Source organism: Oryctolagus cuniculus, chromosome 7, assembly GCF_051225735.1.
Source record: "Oryctolagus cuniculus isolate XC-2025 breed Fujian yellow rabbit chromosome 7, ASM5122573v1, whole genome shotgun sequence".
NCBI lineage: Eukaryota > Metazoa > Chordata > Mammalia > Lagomorpha > Leporidae > Oryctolagus > Oryctolagus cuniculus.
In genome coordinates this window covers 80,247,678-80,268,134 of record NC_142873.1, presented here as the reverse complement: position 1 = coordinate 80,268,134, position 20,457 = coordinate 80,247,678, and the positions used below count along the sequence as shown (strand labels likewise).

Here is a 20,457-nt window from a genome sequence, read left to right as displayed (position 1 = left end):
ATTCTGGCATCTCTCCTTTCTTGATTTGACACCATAGGAAGGGTCCATAGATGATAGCCTTCACAGTCAAAGCATAGAAAAAATTTTTATTGGTGGATGAGAAAGTGCATGTTTCTGAGAAGGAGCCCAGAGCTTTGATAAAACTCTCAACAAGGTCAATGACCTCAAAAAAAAAAAAAAAATTAGAAGTACTTGTGTCAACAGAAAATAGATATATTGGGAAGCAGAAGGGTATCCATTTCAAGTCTATTCAGGCTATCAGAGATAATTAGTTACAAGGAATATTTCTTCTCCTCCAAAGGATATTAATTTCCAAAGAAAAGGCCAAGAGCTGGTAGCTTCTAAGAAGGCTTGAAATTTATTCTGCCACAAGTAATCCAGCAGTCCATTATCATCTGGGGTATCAAAGTTTCCCTTCAAGAATGGACTATATAATTACAAATCTGGGGAAGGGGTTGTGGTATCATGGGTAAAGCTGCGCCCGTGACACCAGCATCCCATATAGGAAACGGTTCATATCCTGGCTTCTCCACTTCCAGAATAGCTCCCAACTAATGTGCCTGGGAAAGCAGTAGAAGACAGCTCAAATCCTTAGGCTCTTGCACTCACGTGGGAGACATGGATGAAATTACTGGCTTCTACCTTCAGTTTGGCCCAACCCTGGCTGATGCAGCCTTCTGGAGAGTGAACCAGCCAGTAGATGGAAGATCTCTATCTTTCCCTCTCTCTCTGTAATTCTGCCTTTCAAATATTTTTTTAAAATTCTTTAAAAAAATTAAAAATCCACATGAACGGAGTCTGCCCTATAGTGTAGCATGTTAACCACTGCCTGCAGCACCAGCATCCCATATGCCGGCCGGTTCCAGTCTCAGCTGTTCCACTTCTGATCCAGCTCCCAGCTAAGGTGCCTGGGAAAGCAGCAGAGTATGTTCCAAGTTCTTGGTTCTGAACTCCTGGTTGCAACCATTAGGGAAGTGAACTAGCAGATGGAAGATTCTGCTCTCTCTCTGTCTCCTCCTCTCGTTGTAACATTGCCTTTCAAATAAATAAATAAATCTTTTTAAAATATCCACATGAATGAAGGTTGCTTCAAATAGAAATGTAAATATTAAATATCTTTACAGAGGCTTTGTTCCTATTTTCCCTTTATGTTGTGAAACATTTATGTTAAGGAAGGTTTTTATAAAAATGATTTTTTTATTCATCAAAAAATCATCTATCCATTCTTGAAAAGTGATGCTTGTTACTCCCACGATTATATATAACCCAGAAACCCTCTGGGACCATTAAGTTGGAACCACAGCTTTATATAAGTGATACTGATATGGAGGAAGAGAACAATCATGTGGAATTTATGAATAATCCTTTTGGGAAACAAAAAAATTAATAAAACTGGATGAAACTTTTTAGTTTGCATGAATAATCAGGAAAAATACCTTTTGTGTAGCTCTACCTGTGAAGATTTTAAAAACCAGGAGACAATGTTTCAGAATTCCCAAGGAAAGGAAGCATACATCTTTTTTTTTTTTATGATTTTCTTAAGTAGATATTGGATATGGAAAATATCCTAGGTCAGGGCTCACGTTGTGGCACAGTGGGTTAAGCCACTGCCTGCGACACTAGCATCCTATACTGGGCACTGGTTCAAGTCCTGGCTGCTCTACTTCTGATCCAGCTTCCTGCTAATGTGCCTGAAAAAGCAGTGAAGATGATCCAAGTGCTTGAGCCCATGCCACCTAAGTAGGAGACCTGGATGAAGCTCTTGGCTCCTGCTTTGGCCTGGCCATTGTGGCCATTTGGGAAATGAACCTGCAGATAAAATATCTCAGTATTTTTCAGTATTTTTCTTTCTCTCTTGCTCTCTCTTCCTCTAACTCTGCCTTTTAAGTAAAGAAATCTTTTTAAAAAAGGTACCCTAGGCCTTATTCAGCTTTTCATTTCTCTTCTCTTTGCCTAGGAATGCTAAACACTGTATTTCTTTTTAGCATCTCTGACATTTTGTTTAGCATTTAGCTGGTGATATTTTTTCCCTGCTGGCCTATTTAATATTACTTTTCTGACAATGAAGTTTTTAAGATAGTGTTCATTAGAATGAACCCTTAGTCAATGGATGGTATACTAGCAGTTATGTTTTGAAGAATTTTTCAGATGAGGTAAAAACTCTTTCTTTCTTTAATGTACTAAGAAAACCTAGTGTGGTAAAATCTTGTCTTGTTGAATATTTGCATAATCTCTTTGTATAGTCAGAATGGAGTATTTTCTCAAGTCCTTAAAGTCTAATTTAGGCCTATCCATTTCTTGAGTCCCTGTTCTTTCTAATTAGACACTTATTTTTTCAGTCTTCACCAGGATGATACCAACTTCATTTCAGAATTTTCAATTGCCTTCATTTTAAAGTAAGAAATCTAGGAAAAGAACCTCTTGATGAAGGTAGGGATATATAAAAAATATAACCCCATAGTAGGAGGACTAAGCCAGTAAAGAAAATTCACTCAACTCCCTCATTTTATACAAATGGTAAATAGTCATTCCTGGTGATTTTTATATCAAGTCAAGGAACAAAGCAAAGAAGCAGAAGAAAGAAAGACACCAGTATGAACACACATGCTTCTTTGGCATCAAGAACATTTCAAGTGCAAGTCATAAGACATGAGGAAGAACAAAAAAAGTTGGGAAAACAGCAACTAGAAGAAAGCAGAGGCAGTGATCTAAAGACCAAGACAAATTAAAAGACTGAAAAGAGAATTTTGGAAAAGGTTTATATAAATCTGTTTAGAAAAAAAGAGTATATTCTTAGATGCAAAAGAAATGAGATTTGCTGAAGCAGGGCAGGTTGAAAGATACAAATGAAAGAGCAAAGCATTTTGCAGGGTATAAGAAGCGTATTACTTATGAGTAAGCTAATAAAATTTTCACAGATAAGCAATATGAAGAGATATCTGCAAGGTTGGGCTAACCAACCAAAAATAACACAGAAATGTGCATGATAGCACTTATGTGCTTAGCTGTATTTATTAATTTTAAATAAAGTTTAGGGATATTAAAAGAAAAACCTACTCAGTTGTCAACACAGGCCATTACTGAGACTTGCCCCTTCAAAGGTTTGATGTATAGACCAATTGAAAACTCACTAGTTCCTTTAGTTTTATAATCAATCCTATATATTTGAAACTCTACTGTAATTTATTTTCTAATAAAGCATTTACAGGCTAGAAGTGTGATATTTTTCCATCAAAGAGAGGTATCTTACTGAACTCTACTAACAAAAAATAAAAATAGTAACATAAAAAAATAGAATTTAAAAATCAATGGGATTAATGTGGACTAAGAAGTTCTATACCTCTACTGGGTTTTTCTCCCCAAATCAATATGAGCCAATGAAAAAAAATAACTTGTTTAAATTATATCTAACAGTTTACAAGTTGCTGAAATTTAATGTATATTCACTCAACTGCTGCTTACCAAAGAAAACTATATATATCATCTGAATTAGCACCAATTTGGTGAGGAAAATAGTGTATTGTATCAAACAGACTTGCTGTGATATCTGTTCAAACATACCTGTACCAGTCAAAAGTCCAGCACTCTTCTTTCGTGCATAAGCGCGTAAGTGGTTGGACAGGCTAACAGCACTTGTAAACGTCGTATTGCAATGCACACATGTTCTAAGCTTCACAGGCATACCTATCATTCAAAAGAAAACTATAATCCAGTTCTCACTTCAGAAAGTGAAATTTTCTTAAAGTGTGTAGAAATGTACCACAATAAAGATGGTTTAAAAAAAAAAAAAAACGTTCATTGGATTAGGTTAACTTAAAATAAGGAGAGGGAATTAAGTTAACTATTATTAGTTGTAGTTAGTATTTAGGGCCAACCCATGCTCTTTGGATAGATGGAAGAGGAATGACTTGAACCTCAGAACTCCTCTGGATTTAACACCTATCATCACTTTCTTGCAGATTTCTGTGTTACGCAGATCATTTCTTAAACCTACTGAAATACAATCCTGTGATTTGAATACCACAGTTCTGTTGGAAGTTTCAAGCTTACAACCTTACCAATAAAAAGAATTAAAAAGTCTAGTTGACAAAGTGGTAATTAAAGTGTTTTACCCACAAAACCGTAAAAGGCTTGATACTAAATTAAGCTTTCTGATGAAGGCTGGGAGAAAAGGTGGTAAAACACACCACTGAACAGCTGTTAGACACAACATTTTATTCAGGGCATTTTATGTTCATTACTCTGAATGCGTAATCAATAATGAAAGTTAATGATTTGAAGTTTTTTGCAAAAATCTTTGTGCTAAATAAATGATCAACAAGCTAACATCTTAATCATCACTGGGAAGAAAACATCCTGAAACAATAAGAAAAACTCCTAACTTCTCAGACAACTCTCACTCCCCAACACACTTCAATTAGTTTCTTCCACATTACTGTGATAGCCACAAATACACTTCCTTCTCTGAAGTACACTACACCTCAGTCAATACAGCTAATATCCTTCTAAAATATACAGAAAACTATTGACTTTGAAGGACTCTGTTCAAGAGTCCTATAACCAGAAGGCCACACAAAATAAAACTTTTTCAATCACGTGCAATACAAGATAATCTTCCTTAAATCAAAACTGCATTACAAATATTTAGGATATTCCAATGTCTACCCAAGATGAACAAGTCAACAGTACTTTACATAATTTTATTATTAATCCTGTGGACAATACTATTACCTCTGACACACTTAGTCTAGGGTTGTAATTATGAGACCATCCAAGCAAACCTTCAACATTCTTAACCTCCAAAAGCAACCTATAAAGACACTTAAAATTCTAGACTAAAAGAATAAACCAGACTTGGCAATACCAAATAAAGCGTTGTCTACATTATGTGCAATATCGCTTGCCAACACATACAAAATATGCCTTTGGAAAAGAAAATCTTTTGGTGCACAAGCACTAAGCTAAATCATCTGTTCATTTCCATAAAGTCTAAAAGCCCAACCAAATATGTTTTACACTTAGAACAGACCTCCAAAACCAAACTACCCCGCCATACAATGAGGAAATGGGAAGGGAGAGGCTTCTTTGGGTTAATCACCATGTATAACAAGACACCAGTCCATTCAGTTTAAAAAGTCTGTTTTGTTTTGTTTCATGTAAGCAGTGGGGAAAACAACAGCTCAATCTTGAAAACATTATCACTTTGGAGCACTGGCAAATATGACAGAGGTCTGCTTTTTCAGTAATGCTGTTTTTGAACACCATCAACCTCCCATCCACAGCCATCCTCCAACCGCAGCAAAATTTGTTTACAGATTAGATTTCTGTGGTTTTTTTTTTTTTGTAGTTTTCTTTTTCCATTTGTTCTCACCTTACATTCAGACCAAGAAATGAGGCACAGAGAATTCAGTGCTGATGCGCATCAACTGATGAGTTATATAGAAATGACAGTAGAATAACCAATCTGTGTTCTGCAAAAAAAGCAGCTTAAATAAGAAGATTCTGAGAGAGTATTTTTCACATATTCCACTAAAGAAAATATAATTGAACTGTACTTAAGTTATATATGGTGAGATAGCCTTAAATGTACTCTTACCTGAGTGCATAGTCAAGTCCATTTTTTGTGGGTGATACATCAGTGGACTATCTTCATTTAATGGAAGAACACATCTCTGAACAAATCTCTTTCTTGCTGTTTGATTATGGATCTTTTGAGGAGAAATAGCAGAATTTCTTTCTTCTCCCATTCTTTTATTTTTAAGAAGTTCTATCAGTGTAAGAGACTGATTCTTTTTTCCACTGGGCAGCTCTGGTTTTGTTTCATCATATTCATTTAAGAAATTAAGCCCTTCTTCCTCAGATGCTGACACTGACAAAGCTTCAGTCTTTAGGCCATTACGGTATGCTTCAAGAGGTATAACATTTTGAGATAGAAAGTCATCACTTGGAAGTTTTTGAGCCACAAATGGTCTAGGAATAATACGACGACTGTTCAATGCCTTTAAGATTTTTTCATATTTTTCTTCATTTTGCATCATTTCATTCAGAACACAGATTGGAGATTTGTGAGCATCCCATTTGGTCTTTCCGAGTCTTTTCAAGTGGCCTCTAACATGATTTGATAATCCAATTTTAGTATCAAACCAACCACCACAGAGTTGGCAGGTATGTTCAGAAGTGGTTTCAGACTTCTCTACAGCTAAAAAAAATGTTTTAAGAGTGGCATCAGAATTTTTTGTAAGCAGACCACTTTACAATGATTTAACTCTGAAATACAAAATTATGTGATTCTAGCATAACCAGATTCAAACAAAATTTTCCTCTAAATTTGAACACAGACGTATTAACCCAAATTATCTACAAGAAAACTTACCTTTTCTAACTCGCTTAACAGGTGTCCCTGTACTAGCTCTTTTGAAATGTTGCATTTTGTCACTTGTGGCTATTTGTTCTGGTGATACAACATGACGAGCTTCATAGCTTAATCCTGCTCTGTGAAGATGACCCCGGACATGATTCGACAACCCTACACCTGTTTCAAATGTTGCTGGGCAATAAGGGCATGATTTCTTCTCAAGAGACAAATCAGTCCAATGAAAAACAGAATTATGCTTTGATAATGACGTTTCTGCATTTTCTAAATGCTGAGGATCATGAATCTCATGCAAAAAGTTGTTAGTTCCAGCATCTTCATAATATTCAAAATAAAAGCCATCATTTTGATCGTAACTTAGGGCAGCATTTTCTCCAGGCTCTTGACCTTCTACCTTGCTTTTAAATAGAGGGAATAAGTTTACATGATCTTGATTAATCTCATTATAGCTTTCATCTTCTATGGCCTGTGTAGTGTAGTCACCTAGCTCAACATTGTCCCAGGAACTTTCATCTTCTGTTTCATAACTATCTTTCTTTTCAGAATTCAGTTTTTGCAAAACAACAACAGTCATCTTATGCAAAAAATCTGGATAGCTATCCAAGTCTTCTCCTCCAACAGAACTTTCTTTCTTAGATTCTTTAAGCACTCTCTTTACAGCTACACGCCTATGGTCTTTGAAGTTTTCTGGCCTTTTGGTATCAGAGTTATGAGGATCTGAAATAAAACTATTGTGTGAATTACTTGATGATGAAAACAGATGTAGAGAATTTAAGGAACTAGTTTCTTTTTTGAAATGTACAGGATATGATTCACCTGATTTTTTGATCATCCTGTAATTTTCATATTTGTGCCTATACAAATAGTTGCTATTTGCCTTGGCATTTGATTTTTCTCTTGCTGCCTGATGAAAATACTTAGGTTTTTGGTCAATGCTGCTTTTATTCATAACAGTCTTCTGAGGAGAGTTGTTTTGATTGCACATATTTACACCTGATTGGGCAATGCTTTTCCGAGCTTTTTGTATTCTGTGTGGCCGCTTATGAAATTTTGAAAAATTACTTGATTGTGAGCTTGATCCAAATGTTCGCTTCACATCCTGTTTTAAAGCAGAGTTCTTTGGAAAAGTGGCTGACTGTTGTTTGATTAATGGTTTAGTGCCATCAACATCTATGGGCTCTTCAAGGATGTCATTTTTTCTTTTATCAAGTCCAAGAGAACTACTAAATGAATCAACACATGATGATGAATGCAAGTATTCCATGTGTTTTTTTAAAATACTTCTGGCTGAAGTAGTAAAAGGACACACCTTACATATGTAGGAAGCTGACTTTTTGGATGATCCTATGACTGAGTCTTTTATAAAAGTCTTTTTTTGTGTTTTTCTTTGCGCTATATCAGAACTGACCATGGGACATTTTACTACTGCTCCATGGGCAATGCCTCGATGACATTCCAATTCATTTTCTGTCACTGCCATGAAGTTACACTCTTCACAGCAATAGTACCTTTTATCTTTTTCATGGGTTTTAGCATGTTGCACAAATGTTTTAGGGCAATTGGTACCAAATACACACTGAGGACACTGTAATCGTGCACTTCTTCCTTCATCCTGAAGTTCTTTCAATTCACGAATTTCCTCCATCAACTTCTGTCTTCTTTCTTGATGAATAATCATATGCTTCAGAAGTGAATTGCGATCTCGAAATGTCCGTCCACATTCTCTACAAGCATATGGCCTTGGGACATTAAGATGGCGAAAGTGACTATTCCCATCCAAATGATACATCATATGCCTGTGGAGGTGCTTTTTCTCCCTAAAATTCACATTGCACTTTGTACAGGGGTAGAATGATGGCTCTTCAGTACTGAAAGTAGCAGGTGACTCAGAATCACTCTCTTCACATTTCTTTTTTAAGGTATTTGAAAGAAAAGTGCTAGTATGAACAGGTGAACTGTCTTCTCCACACTTATCTGGGTTATAAATTAGATGTTGAAAAGCCTCCACAGATTCCAAGTCTTCTTCAGCTGATTCAGGCTTCACTTTTGATAATGCATATTTCTGTGAGTCTACTGCTTGTAGCTCTTCATTCTGTTCTAGAAAGTCTACTTCCAAAACTTTTGATTTATTGGGAACACAACTGGAATCACTCAAGCAATCCTCTGTGTAACGAGTTATCTTGCTTACATCCATTTTTCGCTTTCTCTTCTTTTCTAGACCTACTTTAGAATGAACTGGAGATTTATCTACTGTTTCTTCATTAGACATAAGAAACTGAATAAACTCTTTTTGGGGATCCCAGTTTGCATTATTTTCTGACCTAAATTCATCTGTACCTGAGGAAATTCCTGTCAATGCATTGACACAATCATCTTTTACCAATAAATCTTCACTATCCTCACCCACCTCTACTTGATTTATTAAAGTGCTATCTGACTTTATACCACTCCCCACTGAATTCTGAACGTCACAACCAACTGAAGTAGAGGTAGGTAGTTTTTTAATGGAATGAGTTGGATTCTTGGCATGTGCTACATCTGATAACAAAAATAAAACTTGGTGTTGACTTGCTTTCTGTGGTGCAGACAGCTGAAGATCAGCTGCTACCTGCAAAGTTGAACAAGATTCTGATGTTGGCTGATCCACAGGCTGTCCAGTGGTTAATGAAACACTGCCTTTATTCATATTGGAAGTCTTAGTTAAGGAGGAGTGTGAAACTGGTCCATTAACAGCAGCTCCTTTAGGCAAGATAAAGTTTTCACTAGAAACAGCAGGAGCACCAGCATGTATAAATAGAGCAGACTGGCCTCCACTTAAGGCTTTTTCAGATTTGTCCTTTGATAGTTCTTCAGGCAGAGCCAACGTATTGTTTTTTTGAAATGATGTCTGACAATCTTTTGGTTTATGAACTCCACTCTCTTTCTCTGAGATAGAACTGTTGTCATCTATGAGTTCTTCTTTAGCACCAGTAATATCGGTGTTTATCTTCAAATCATCCATATTGTTGGCAAGCCCATTTAACACATTTAGTCTAGAAAATGGAAACAAAAAATTTAGATTTGAATCAAAGAAAGGGTATTATTAGAATGGAGAGTTGAAAGTATACATTTTTATTAATTTTCTGTTCTTTATATTGAGAACCTAATAATTGTCCAAGAATAAAGTAACAGTTTTAAAAACTGAAATACTTTTTAAAAGCATCTCAAAGGTTAATATCATTCTTCATCCTAAACAGCAACAATCCAATACTGCAAATATACAAAATATCTAGGGAGAAGTAACACACACACACACACACACACTAAATCAATATGCTATGGACTAGAAAAAAATTTAAAACCTCTTACATACAAATTGCTAATAAAATTTTTACACTTAGGTAGATTTATCAGGAGCCACTCAATACTAGACAATAATTTAAATTAAAGAACACTGTAGAGATGTATAAGCATTGCCACTTAAAGTTCACTGCCAGAGGAATACTAATTGAAGAACTTTATTGGAATGAACATATTTGCAGTCAACATCAATAACTTACATATTAAACAGTTTTGCCTTAAGATGTTTCAATTTCCTGGAAAGTTGTTCTACCAGTTGTAAAAGTGCTTTATTCATAGGATTTCATTTATTCCTTACTCAAATTATCCTTAATTTCAAATTAGTATAGTTAAAACTAATGAAGTTTTATGTTAAATTTACACAATCTGAATCTTCAAATTCTAAGCATTCTCTAAAAGCATGTATACCCCACTTATGATCTGGCAGAATAATGTCTGCAACACCCTAAAAAATTTTACAATGAAACATAAGTACTTACTTTTATTTCATATAAAGTACAGGCAAGTCTTTTCTGGGCATTTTTGCTAACTTGTTTAGTCATTATGAGATGGAGTTCAATATTTTCAAAAAGGAGAGTTCATTTTGGATAGAGTCACACCATGGCTGTAATTATGGCCTCTACAATGAAGAATTCCCGCATACCCTACTTTCATCCTGCCCTAATAAATGTACACTGTACTGGAATTTCCTGTCGTCTAGGAAGAAGATAAGAGTTTTGTGGGCAAGACTATAACCCAGTCAACATAGCATTCCTAGAAACTACTGCAGCACCTGGTGATTGTGCAATGTTTGTTGAATAAAGGAGTAGGTCAGTGTTGAATGAATAAAAAAGACAACTGCCAAAACCAAAGTAAAGTTCCTAAGGTTCAAGAAGGAAAAATATTTTTTCCTGTGAAACAACCTCCACCATGATTCCAACTTCCTGACTCATCCATTGTAGCAAGGTCCTCAAAATATTTAATAATCCTCATATACATCTGTGGGGTCAGTGTTGTGGCACAGCAGTTAAAGCTGTCACCTGCAGTGCCGTCATCCAATTTGGGCACCAATTCAAGTCCTGGCTACTCCACTTCTTATCCAGCTCTCTTCTGCGACCTGGGATAGCAGTAGAAAATGGCCAAAGTCCCTGGGCCTCTGCACCCACATAGGAGACCTGGAAAAAGCTTCCGGCTCCTGGCTTTGATTCAGCCCAGCTCCAGCCACTGCGGCCAACTGGGGAGTGAACCAGCAAATGGAAGATCTCTCTCTGCCTCTGTCTCGTATCTGCACCTTTCAAATAAATATAAATCTGAAAACAAAACAAAAAACCACTGTGCTTTGGCAACCTGGCATTAACTATGTGAAGTACTGGCAAAAGCTTCTCTATTTCCTTTCCTCTTGTACAGAGCAATAAGGGCAGTTTATTCATTCTCCAAATATTTACCGACCACTTACTATGTGCCAGCCTCTGCTCTAGTATTAGGGTTACAGTAGTAATAAGACAGACTAGGCTTCTGTTCTCAGATAAAAAATAAGCCCTTCATACTTTTAGTCTATTTTTATTCTGAATAATGAGTAATGAATAATATTTTAAGACAGCAGAACCTTACAATTCAATAAACTGAAATCAAAACATTTTAATCATGTTTACTATTGCTACTATGCTGCATAGTACCAAATTCAAGCTTTGTAAGACAGTAAATCTAGCTCAAGAGTAATAGTTGTTTCTAATAATCTTTCTTATAACATAAAGCAACTACTTACAATCTTATTCTTTCCATAAAATGCTCAAAACACATACTACCATTAATATTAAAAATATCTTTCTTTGGCTTTGTTATTTACACCAAAATCATTTTTCCACCCCTTGGTTTTTTAAAATTTTGTTGTGAGATTGGCAAACCTCCACAGTAATAAAAATAGACTTCCAATAAGATCATATTCAATGATACCACTCCAAAATGGTGCTAATGCAGCACCCAGCAGGAATCTCTGCATCACATACACAGAAGTTAAAAATGGGCAGCACATAAACATGTGTTAGCAAGGAGTGTGCAAATGTCAAAGAAAAGCAAAGCAAGCCTTGATGTTTTACTATTATCCATTCCTGGTATTTCTCATTGAACTAGGTACAATGCTCAATAGCAAAAATCTCATAAATTTGAAATGAACAACAATTTTTTAAAAAATGTCTGAAAAACTAGCTAATTTCTGTTCTTAGTGTAATCATAAAGGTAGACAAATATATGCTCAGTCAATTTGAAAGCCTATATTAGATTTTCTCAACAGGAAGCAACGTTGCTAACGAAGTGGTAAATTCAGTGTTAATGAGTGGCTTCACTGTTACCACCTCAGAGGTAAAAACCTTCCATGTTCTATGTTCCACCCATCTGTTCTGGTGTTAGAGGTTCAGAGATGGAACAGACGCTTCCCATTTAAAGCAAGTACATTGGTACCCCCTGAACAGCAGGGGGCCAAACTATGAGAATATCATGTCGGCTTGGGGACTGCATCCTCATTACCAGAACAGCTTTGTACGAGCTTTCAAAAGTTCTTATTTTGAAGACGCCAATCTGTTTTTCTTTAAAAACGTACAAAAAACCAGGTATGTGTAATAGATATTTTATATCTAGCAAAAGACAAACATCGAGCAAAGACAGACTCAGCTGAAATACTAGTAAAACAGGAAATGAGGTCTTCAACAATCAAAATTTTCCCTTGCACCTGCAAAATGAAATATGGATTAGTTGCTCTGAATTAAAAATTTCTACTCAAAGATGAGAGAAGTTACTCCTTTTCAGAAAAGGGGAAGACAGCAATTAATATTTAAAGATCAACTAGTTAGAAAATATACTACAACAAACTTACTTGTAAGCTTGTACTTTAGTGTTATAACAATTAAAAAGTTTCCTTGTTTAATTTTTAGAATATATTCTAAGTGTAAAATGTTGCAAGTGCACTTTTTCTTAATACCATTATTCAAGACTCAAAGCTGTTGCACTGAGATACAATGCAGAACAATGGATCACCTAACTCTTTTCAACTGAATAACAGCTAGAATTTTGACATCAAAAATTATTTTCCTACATTTGTGGAGGGTTATGTAGCATACAAACAAGACAGCATCTGACCCGCAAGCTAATTTCACACTATCAAACAGTTTTTCAACTCCTTTCAAATACATATAACAGTCACCAAAATCAATTTATATTACTGTAACAAAGTATAGACATATTTCAAAAGAGGCATTATGCATTAAGTTTTTAAAAAGAGAATCTAATAAATTAAACAAATGGTGGGTTGTTTGGCCTTCCTAAATTTCAATTCGATATATTTGCTCCATTAATTAGATCTTAGAAAACAATGTTTAGAATCCATTACTAAGGCCCTCTCACATAATCATATAGCCATAGAATTCTTTTAACTGAATTTAAAAATGTTCTTTAAAAAAAAAATCACACTCTTAAAAAAAAGCTGCAAATGGAATCTTAAATCTACATAAAACATATTTCAGTTTCTAGGAAATCATAATGAGTTCTACAGCTATAACCGCCTCTAGTTATACACTGTGAGCACTAAAAAAAAAAGTACAAAGGTCAGATCTGTCTTCAAGATGACAGATCATCACTTATATGCCTCAAGCTAGACTTATTGTCTCAGAAATCTCAAACATCAGTATTTTTGCAAACTATCAGCACTTGCTATAACACCCTCACTACACTACATCTTGAGGTTACTACAGAAGAAATGAGGTGATAATTGCATATTAACATAATTATTCTGTAATCCCTCTGAGCAAGCTTCCTAGGTCACTCAGTAATTCAGATTAGTTACAACCTTTCTGTCACCATATCTATGCTGTCCACTTTCTGTTCATAAATAATTCTTTTTAGATAGAAAATGAGTTTAATTTCACTCTTATGTACATTATTAATTGTATTTATTGCAACTAGGTTAATATTTCTGGGTACTTATTACATAATGCCAACCTTTGTCATGTAGTGTAATTTTACATAAAACTATAAGTACAAATTGCCCTCGTCCTACATTAATTCATTAACAACCATACTGCACAGCTATAAATAAATTATAATGTTGCCCACTAGCCGAGTTACATTTAAGATCTGTCAAGTTTTCACAAACCCTATGTTCATTTAAATTAGCCTCAAAGAACACATGACAATTTCAGTTAGTAATATATGAGATTGGGTCAAGGAGAGAAAACCACTTACAACTGTCATTCTAATTGTGAAACAAATTTTAATTAACTACATCCAAATCACCACAGTATACAAGCTTATATTTCCCACACAGTATACAAACATACATACCTAAATCTCATCCAGTATATCATTCAAGAGCACACAGACTACACTACATAACCATATCATCCAGATTAGCATCCTCTTCTAGATGTCACAATGACAGGAAATACATAAAAAATCATAACATTCCTAAGAGTACCCAGCAGGCATGAGAATGACTCCAAGGTCCATGCCATAAAATAAAATGAAAAGATAGGCTATACGTACAAAACTATCAATTAGCCCCATACAATTAACAATATTCAAATAGTTAAAGGTTTGATGTATAGAAGGCAGAATACACAGGCCGGCGCCGCAGCTCAATAGGCTAATCCTCCACCTAGCGGCACCAGTACACCGGGTTCTAGTCCCGGTTGGGGCGCCGGATTCTGTCCCGGTTGCCCCTCTTCCAGGCCAGCTCTCTGCTGTGGCCCGGGAAGGCAGTGGAGGATGGCCCGAGTGCTTGAGCCCTGCACCCCATGGGAGACCAGGAGAAGCACCTGGCTCCTGCCTTCGGATCAGCGCGGTGCGTCGGCTGCAGCGCGCCAGCCGTGGCGGCCATTGGAGGGTGAACCAACGGCAAAAGGCAGACCTTTCTCTCTCTCACTATCCACTCTGCCTGTCAAAAAAAAAAAAAAAAAAAAAAAAAAGGCAGAATACACAATGTGTTCAAACTGTAAAGACATGGATTTCATCTCAAGATTAAAAACAAAAACTGCACCCATTCAGCATTGCAAAGGGTTATCTCACCCAAAGTGAACTGGAATGGTTCAGCATGTTTGACTGACAGAACACTAAATAAGGAATATAGGGTTGGAGATTGGATAAGATGATTTCTGATGTCCCTTCTAACATGTACTATAAAATAATGTTATAATCCTTTAGTTAAGCTGTAATATGTTGAAAGGATGATTCTTAAGCAATGAAAATATGGCACTAAATGGCACTAACCCAATAAGGCCACAAAGCTATTTGTATCACAAAAATCTATATTACAGCCAGGTGATAATTTTCTACTGGCATATAAAATAAATCACTATATTTACCTAAAAAATTAAGATTACAAATTAAAATCAGATATAATGGGAAAATGGTGTTTTAATGCCAGCAACATATGGTACTTGCCATGACAAACTACTGATCTGTGATTTCACCACCTACCACCAAACTACACTAAACTTGATGAACAGTTTTGTACCATCCTCCTTATTTAATAGGACAATATTACAAATAGTAAGATACTATCTCATAAACACATATTAATACAAGGTGATTCTTACAACAATAAATACTAAAGGCTAAACATAATCCAACACATTTGAAGAAACTGCCATATGGTAAACTGATACTGAAAACTACAAAGATGTTAAAGGGGTTTGGGGGAATTCAGGGTGCTATGAAAGTGCAACTTTCATATATAACAATGAGAATTAACAGTAACCAAAATTTATTTTCCTAAGATGATGAGTTTTGCCAGTGAAAAAGGCAAGGCAATAAATTATTGCTGAAACCAAAGGGGAATGCTAAGTCATATTCAGCACAAATGACTGCTTGTTGTGCTGTTTCTGCTTTCATATAGTCTGAACAATGTTAAGTGATGGTCTCAGCTTTGACAGGATAAATGACATGCATATAGTTCCAATAAGAACAATTCACACTTAAAATGAGAGATAAGCCTTTGCCTATACAGCGGGACAGTGGTCTATTTTCTACTTGCTGAATTCTTTATTTACTGGAGGATTAAGCCTGTGACTATAAAATAAACTGAAAGTATATTTTGTAAAAATTAAAATTGAAAAAAGGAAAGAAGGGAGGAGGAGGTGAAAAAATATCACTATGGGCTTACAAATGTTCTTTCTACAAATAAAAACTTAAGAAAACAGTGATAACTTCTTTACATATTTTGCAAACTCATCCAATTTTTGAACCAAACTGTGTATTAACACAGGTCAGCTACTGTTAAACATATCTATCCAGATCTTTACAACTTTCAAAGGAAACAAGGTAGGTAAAATGTGTCAATGCCAGTAAGATGTCAATTTTGCCCTCCATCAACACAGAGTATATGCCATAAACTGTCATTTTACATTGAGTCTTTCAGTATTTTTTAGTGTGTGATGGGTTTGGTATTTGTGTTCAGTTTTAAGCTATTTCATAAATATTAACACATCAAGTCCATTAAGTGAAAATGAAGTGAGTGTCAAAAATTCTAAGAGGACAAAGCAATAATGACAGAGATAACAAATACCAAAAATAATGATAAATATATATGCATATGGAATGAATTGCTTAAGACAGAAATAATTCTAAGGGGTAAAGAAAATTTCATCATTAATAATTAAATTACCATGTTTATATATTTGACAATCAGTAAGAGGCAAGGAAATATGACAAAGGATGGATTTTTGAATACATATCAGTTTCTATTTGATTAAAATTTATTCAAGAAAAGATAGGAATTTCTTCAAGAACTTAAAAAGCTAAGAATTTTCAATGCTCCAACTGTGTGAGTCCAAAGGACCAAGGCAAATTAGAGTATGCAGGTCAAAGTTAGTGGAATAATAGTAAACACAAACATTGTGGCTTTTAAAAGATTCCTTAAAACAACTGAAAAGAAAATCTGTGCTTTAATAGCTTGTCAGTGTAGATCAATTTTGGGAAAAAGCAACCAACAACATTTATCAGCAAGAAGAACAGTATGACTGGACTGATGTGTCTGGAAAGTAATAAATGCATGCTATTTCTTTCTAATACTCCAAAAATTCAGCTCTTTCAAATTAAAAATTCCACAGACTTTAACTGTATACATTTCTTAATCTTTTATATATTTTCAACATTACAATAAAGCTCTTATTTAAGTTCCATTGGCTTTTTTGCTTAATTACATATTAATCATATTTTAAAAATATAAAACAGTTTACAGGCAAATAGGAAACAGAACTTGAACACTATGCCATCTAAAGAATGAATTATTTTACTGATTTGTAATTTAATTTTATCAAAGGGGGATTCAGATTAAACAATTTCTGTAAGTATGTAATAATATATGAGTACTTAACCATTCATCTGTATTACATACATTTCAACTATACCATATAAATTAAAATTTATATGTATTCAGATGGGATAGTGTGATATTCTCTTTGAGAACCAAAAAAAAGATGAAACAAAACCAGAACTTGTGCTTTCTATAATATTTTTATTGAAGGTGAACCCTTGTATCAATGTTATCTTTACTTACCTTTTTAGAAAACAGCTAGATGGGAATGCAAACTGGTCAAGCCACTATGGAAGTCAGTCTGGAGATTCCTCAGAAACCTGAAGATAACCCTACCGTTCGACCCAGCCATCCCACTCCTTGGAATTTACCCAAAGGAATTTAAATTGGCAAATAAAAAAGCGGTCTGCACCCTAATGTTTATTGCAGCTCAATTCACAATAGCTAAGACCTGGAACCAACCTAAATGCCCATCAACGATAGACTGGATAAAGAAATTATGGGATATGTACTCTTTAGAATACTATACCGCAGTAAGAAACAACGAAATCCAGTCATTTGCAACAAAATGGAGGAATCTGGAACACATCATGCTGAGTGAAATAAGCCAGTCCCAAAGGGACAAATACCATATGTTCTCCCTGATCGGTGACGACTGACTGAACACCAAGAGGGAAACCTGTTGGAGTGAGGTGGACACTATGGGAAATGGTGGCTTGATCAGCATAGCCCTGACTGTTAATGAACAACTAAATACATTATCCCTCTTAGTAGTTTTTTTATCTGTTCTACTTAATATGACTGGTTTAGATCTGTAATTGATGCACAGTTATTCTTAAGTGTTGAAAATTAACTGAAATGTGATCCCTGTTGAACATGGTGGTGGGAATGGGAGAGGGAAGAGATGTATAATTTGGGACATGCTCAGGCTGACTTGCCCCAAGTGGTGGAGTTGGAAGCATACCAGGGGGTTCCAATTCAATCCCATCGAGGTGGCATGTACCAATGCCATCTCACTGTTCCAGGTGATCAGTTTCAGTTCACAGTTGGTCATGGTGAAGGGACTGGGAGTCAAAGGGAGCACATAGACAAGTCTAGTACCTGCTAACGCTAACTGATGGAGTAAATAAAGGGGAGAGTGATCCAACATGGGAAGTGAGATACTCAGCAGACTCATAGAATGGCAGATGTCCTAAATAGCACTCTGGCCTCAGAATCAGCCCTAAAGGCATTCGGATCTGGCTGAAAAGCTCATGAGAGTATTTCAGGCATGGAAAGCCAAGACACTCTGGCAGAAGAGCTCTGCGAGTGAGATCCTAGTGGAAAGAACAGGCCATCAAAGAAGGAGGTACCTTTCTCTGAAGGGAGGAGAGAACCTCCACTTTGACTATGACCTTGTCTAAACAAGATAAGAGTCGGAGAACTCAGAGGGCTTCCATAGCCTTGGAAACTCATGACTGGAGCATAGGGAGATTACTGATGCCATAGACAGGAGTGTCAATTGGTAAAGTCAACAACAGGAGTCACTGTGCACTTACTCCTCATGTAGGATCTCTATCCTTAATGTGCTGTACATTGAGATTTAATGCTATAACGAGTACTCAAACAATATATTTCACTTTGTGTTTCTATGGGGGTGCAAACTGTTGAAATCCTTACTTAATGCATACTAAACTGATCCTCTGTAAAAAAAAAAAAAAAAAAAAAAAGAAAGAAATTATCAATTCCCAACTTGACTCTCACTGGGATTAAACATGACAATAGGTCTGCTCTGATTTCATCATCATTTAAAAAAATCATCTATTATTTTTCACTTTATGTTTCTGTGTGGGAGCAAACTGTTGAAATCTTTACTTAATGTATACTAAGCTGATCTTCTGTATATTAAGATAATCGAAAATGAATCTTGATGTGAATGGAAGGGGAGAGGGAGTGGGAAAGGGGAGGGTTGTGGGTGGGAGGGACGGTATTGGGGGAAAGCCATTGTAATCCATAAGTCGTACTTTGGAAATTTATATGCATTAAATAAAAGTTAAAAAAAAAAAAAAAAAAAAAAAAAGAAAACAGCTAGAAAAAAAAACTACCTTCTAAGAAAAATAATACAAAATAATCACTATTCAACAATTATATTTGAATTCACTCTCCCTGAAACAAATTATATTAGTATACTTCTCTCTCATACCACTATGTTAGAAGAAAAAAATACATATTTTTGTGATGGCAAATCAAAACCATTACTTCTTTTCTGATTCACATCTGAACTGCTTACAAGCTTTTACTTATTATATATTCAATTCTGGAATTTAATTTATTAAACTATAGGTATTTGTTATACATTTTAATAAATTTAAAAATGTTCCAGGAAACTGCAAAGTTTGGAAAATACAGTACTGATTAATATCAAATGTACAGTTCTAGTTGAACAATTATTATTTAAATGAATTTCCTTCAAATTTACCTATAGGAGGGAAGGAACACATAATCAAAGAGTGACAAATCTGAACCATAAAAGACTTACAGAATGAATAATTTCCAATATATCAATTCATGAAACAAAAATATTATCAATAGGACATTACTGTTTTGCAAAAGGCAACTAAAGTATACAGCAATTTCAGCCAAGTTTTAATTATTCTTAGTACTAATAAATCAATCAACAGGCATTGCTAGTAGTTTTTCATTTAACTGTACTATTGGTTATCTAACTGAGGAAGCCTATAAAGAACACCAACTTTTTTTTTTAAATAATACAGACTATACACTCTAGTCAAAGGAAAAAGGCCTTACAAAATATCACGGCCAAGAAAAACCTCACTGAAGAGTGAGAATTTTAGCTAAGTTTTATACTGTGCTAAGACAACCACTTGTTGGGAGAGGACTTTGGAGGCAGACTAGGCCTGGGTTTGAAAAATGGCTCCAGAGCCGGCGATGTGGCATAGTGGGTAAAGACACCACCTACAGTGCCAGTATCCCATATGGGCACCAGCAGGAGTCCTGGTTGTTCCACTTCTGATCCAGCTCCCTGCTATGGCCTGGGAAAACAGCAGAAGATAGCTCAAGTCCTTCGGCCCCTGAACCCATGTGGGAGACCTAGAAGATACTCCAGACTCCCGGCTATAGACTGGCACAGCTCTGGCCGTTGCGGCCATTTGGGAAGTGAACCAGTGGATGGAGGACCTCTCTCTCTCTCTCTCTCTCTCTCTCTCTGCCTCTGCCTCTCTGAAACTCTGCCTTTCAAACTTTCAAATAAATAAATAAACCTTAAAAAAATGGTTCCACAACTTGTAGCTCAGACACAGATACTCCATTTTTCTCAAGCTTCAAATCTTTCATTAGTAAAATATGGGTGAAAATTACTTAAAGGATAGTGAGGATTAAACAAGACAATGTGCATAAAACACATAGCAGAGGTCCTGGCATGTAATTTACATTAAATATTACTTCTCTATGATCCTTACCATTA

General features: G+C 35.5%; 1 protein-coding gene across 30 annotated transcripts in view; it reads right to left on the bottom strand.

Moving 5' to 3' along the window:
* ZNF644 (zinc finger protein 644) overlaps positions 1-20,457 on the bottom strand; it is a 116,116-nt gene that overhangs the window by 22,480 nt on the left and 73,179 nt on the right. For 13 of the 30 annotated variants that reach the window (XM_008264899.5, XM_070078060.2, XM_070078065.2 and 10 more), the window contains 3 exons: positions 6,374-9,405; positions 5,597-6,199; positions 3,562-3,684 (listed from right to left, as the gene is read on the bottom strand). The exons of 5 other annotated variants lie outside the window; for them this stretch is intronic. In XM_008264899.5, the coding sequence (XP_008263121.1) occupies positions 3,562-3,684; positions 5,597-6,199; positions 6,374-9,405 (3,758 nt within the window). Of the gene's footprint in view, positions 1-3,561; positions 3,685-5,371; positions 5,472-5,596; positions 6,200-6,373; positions 9,406-20,457 lie in introns of all 30 variants that reach the window. 12 more of the 30 variants (XM_008264904.5, XM_070078072.2, XM_070078079.2 and 9 more) reach the window with 2 other exon arrangements.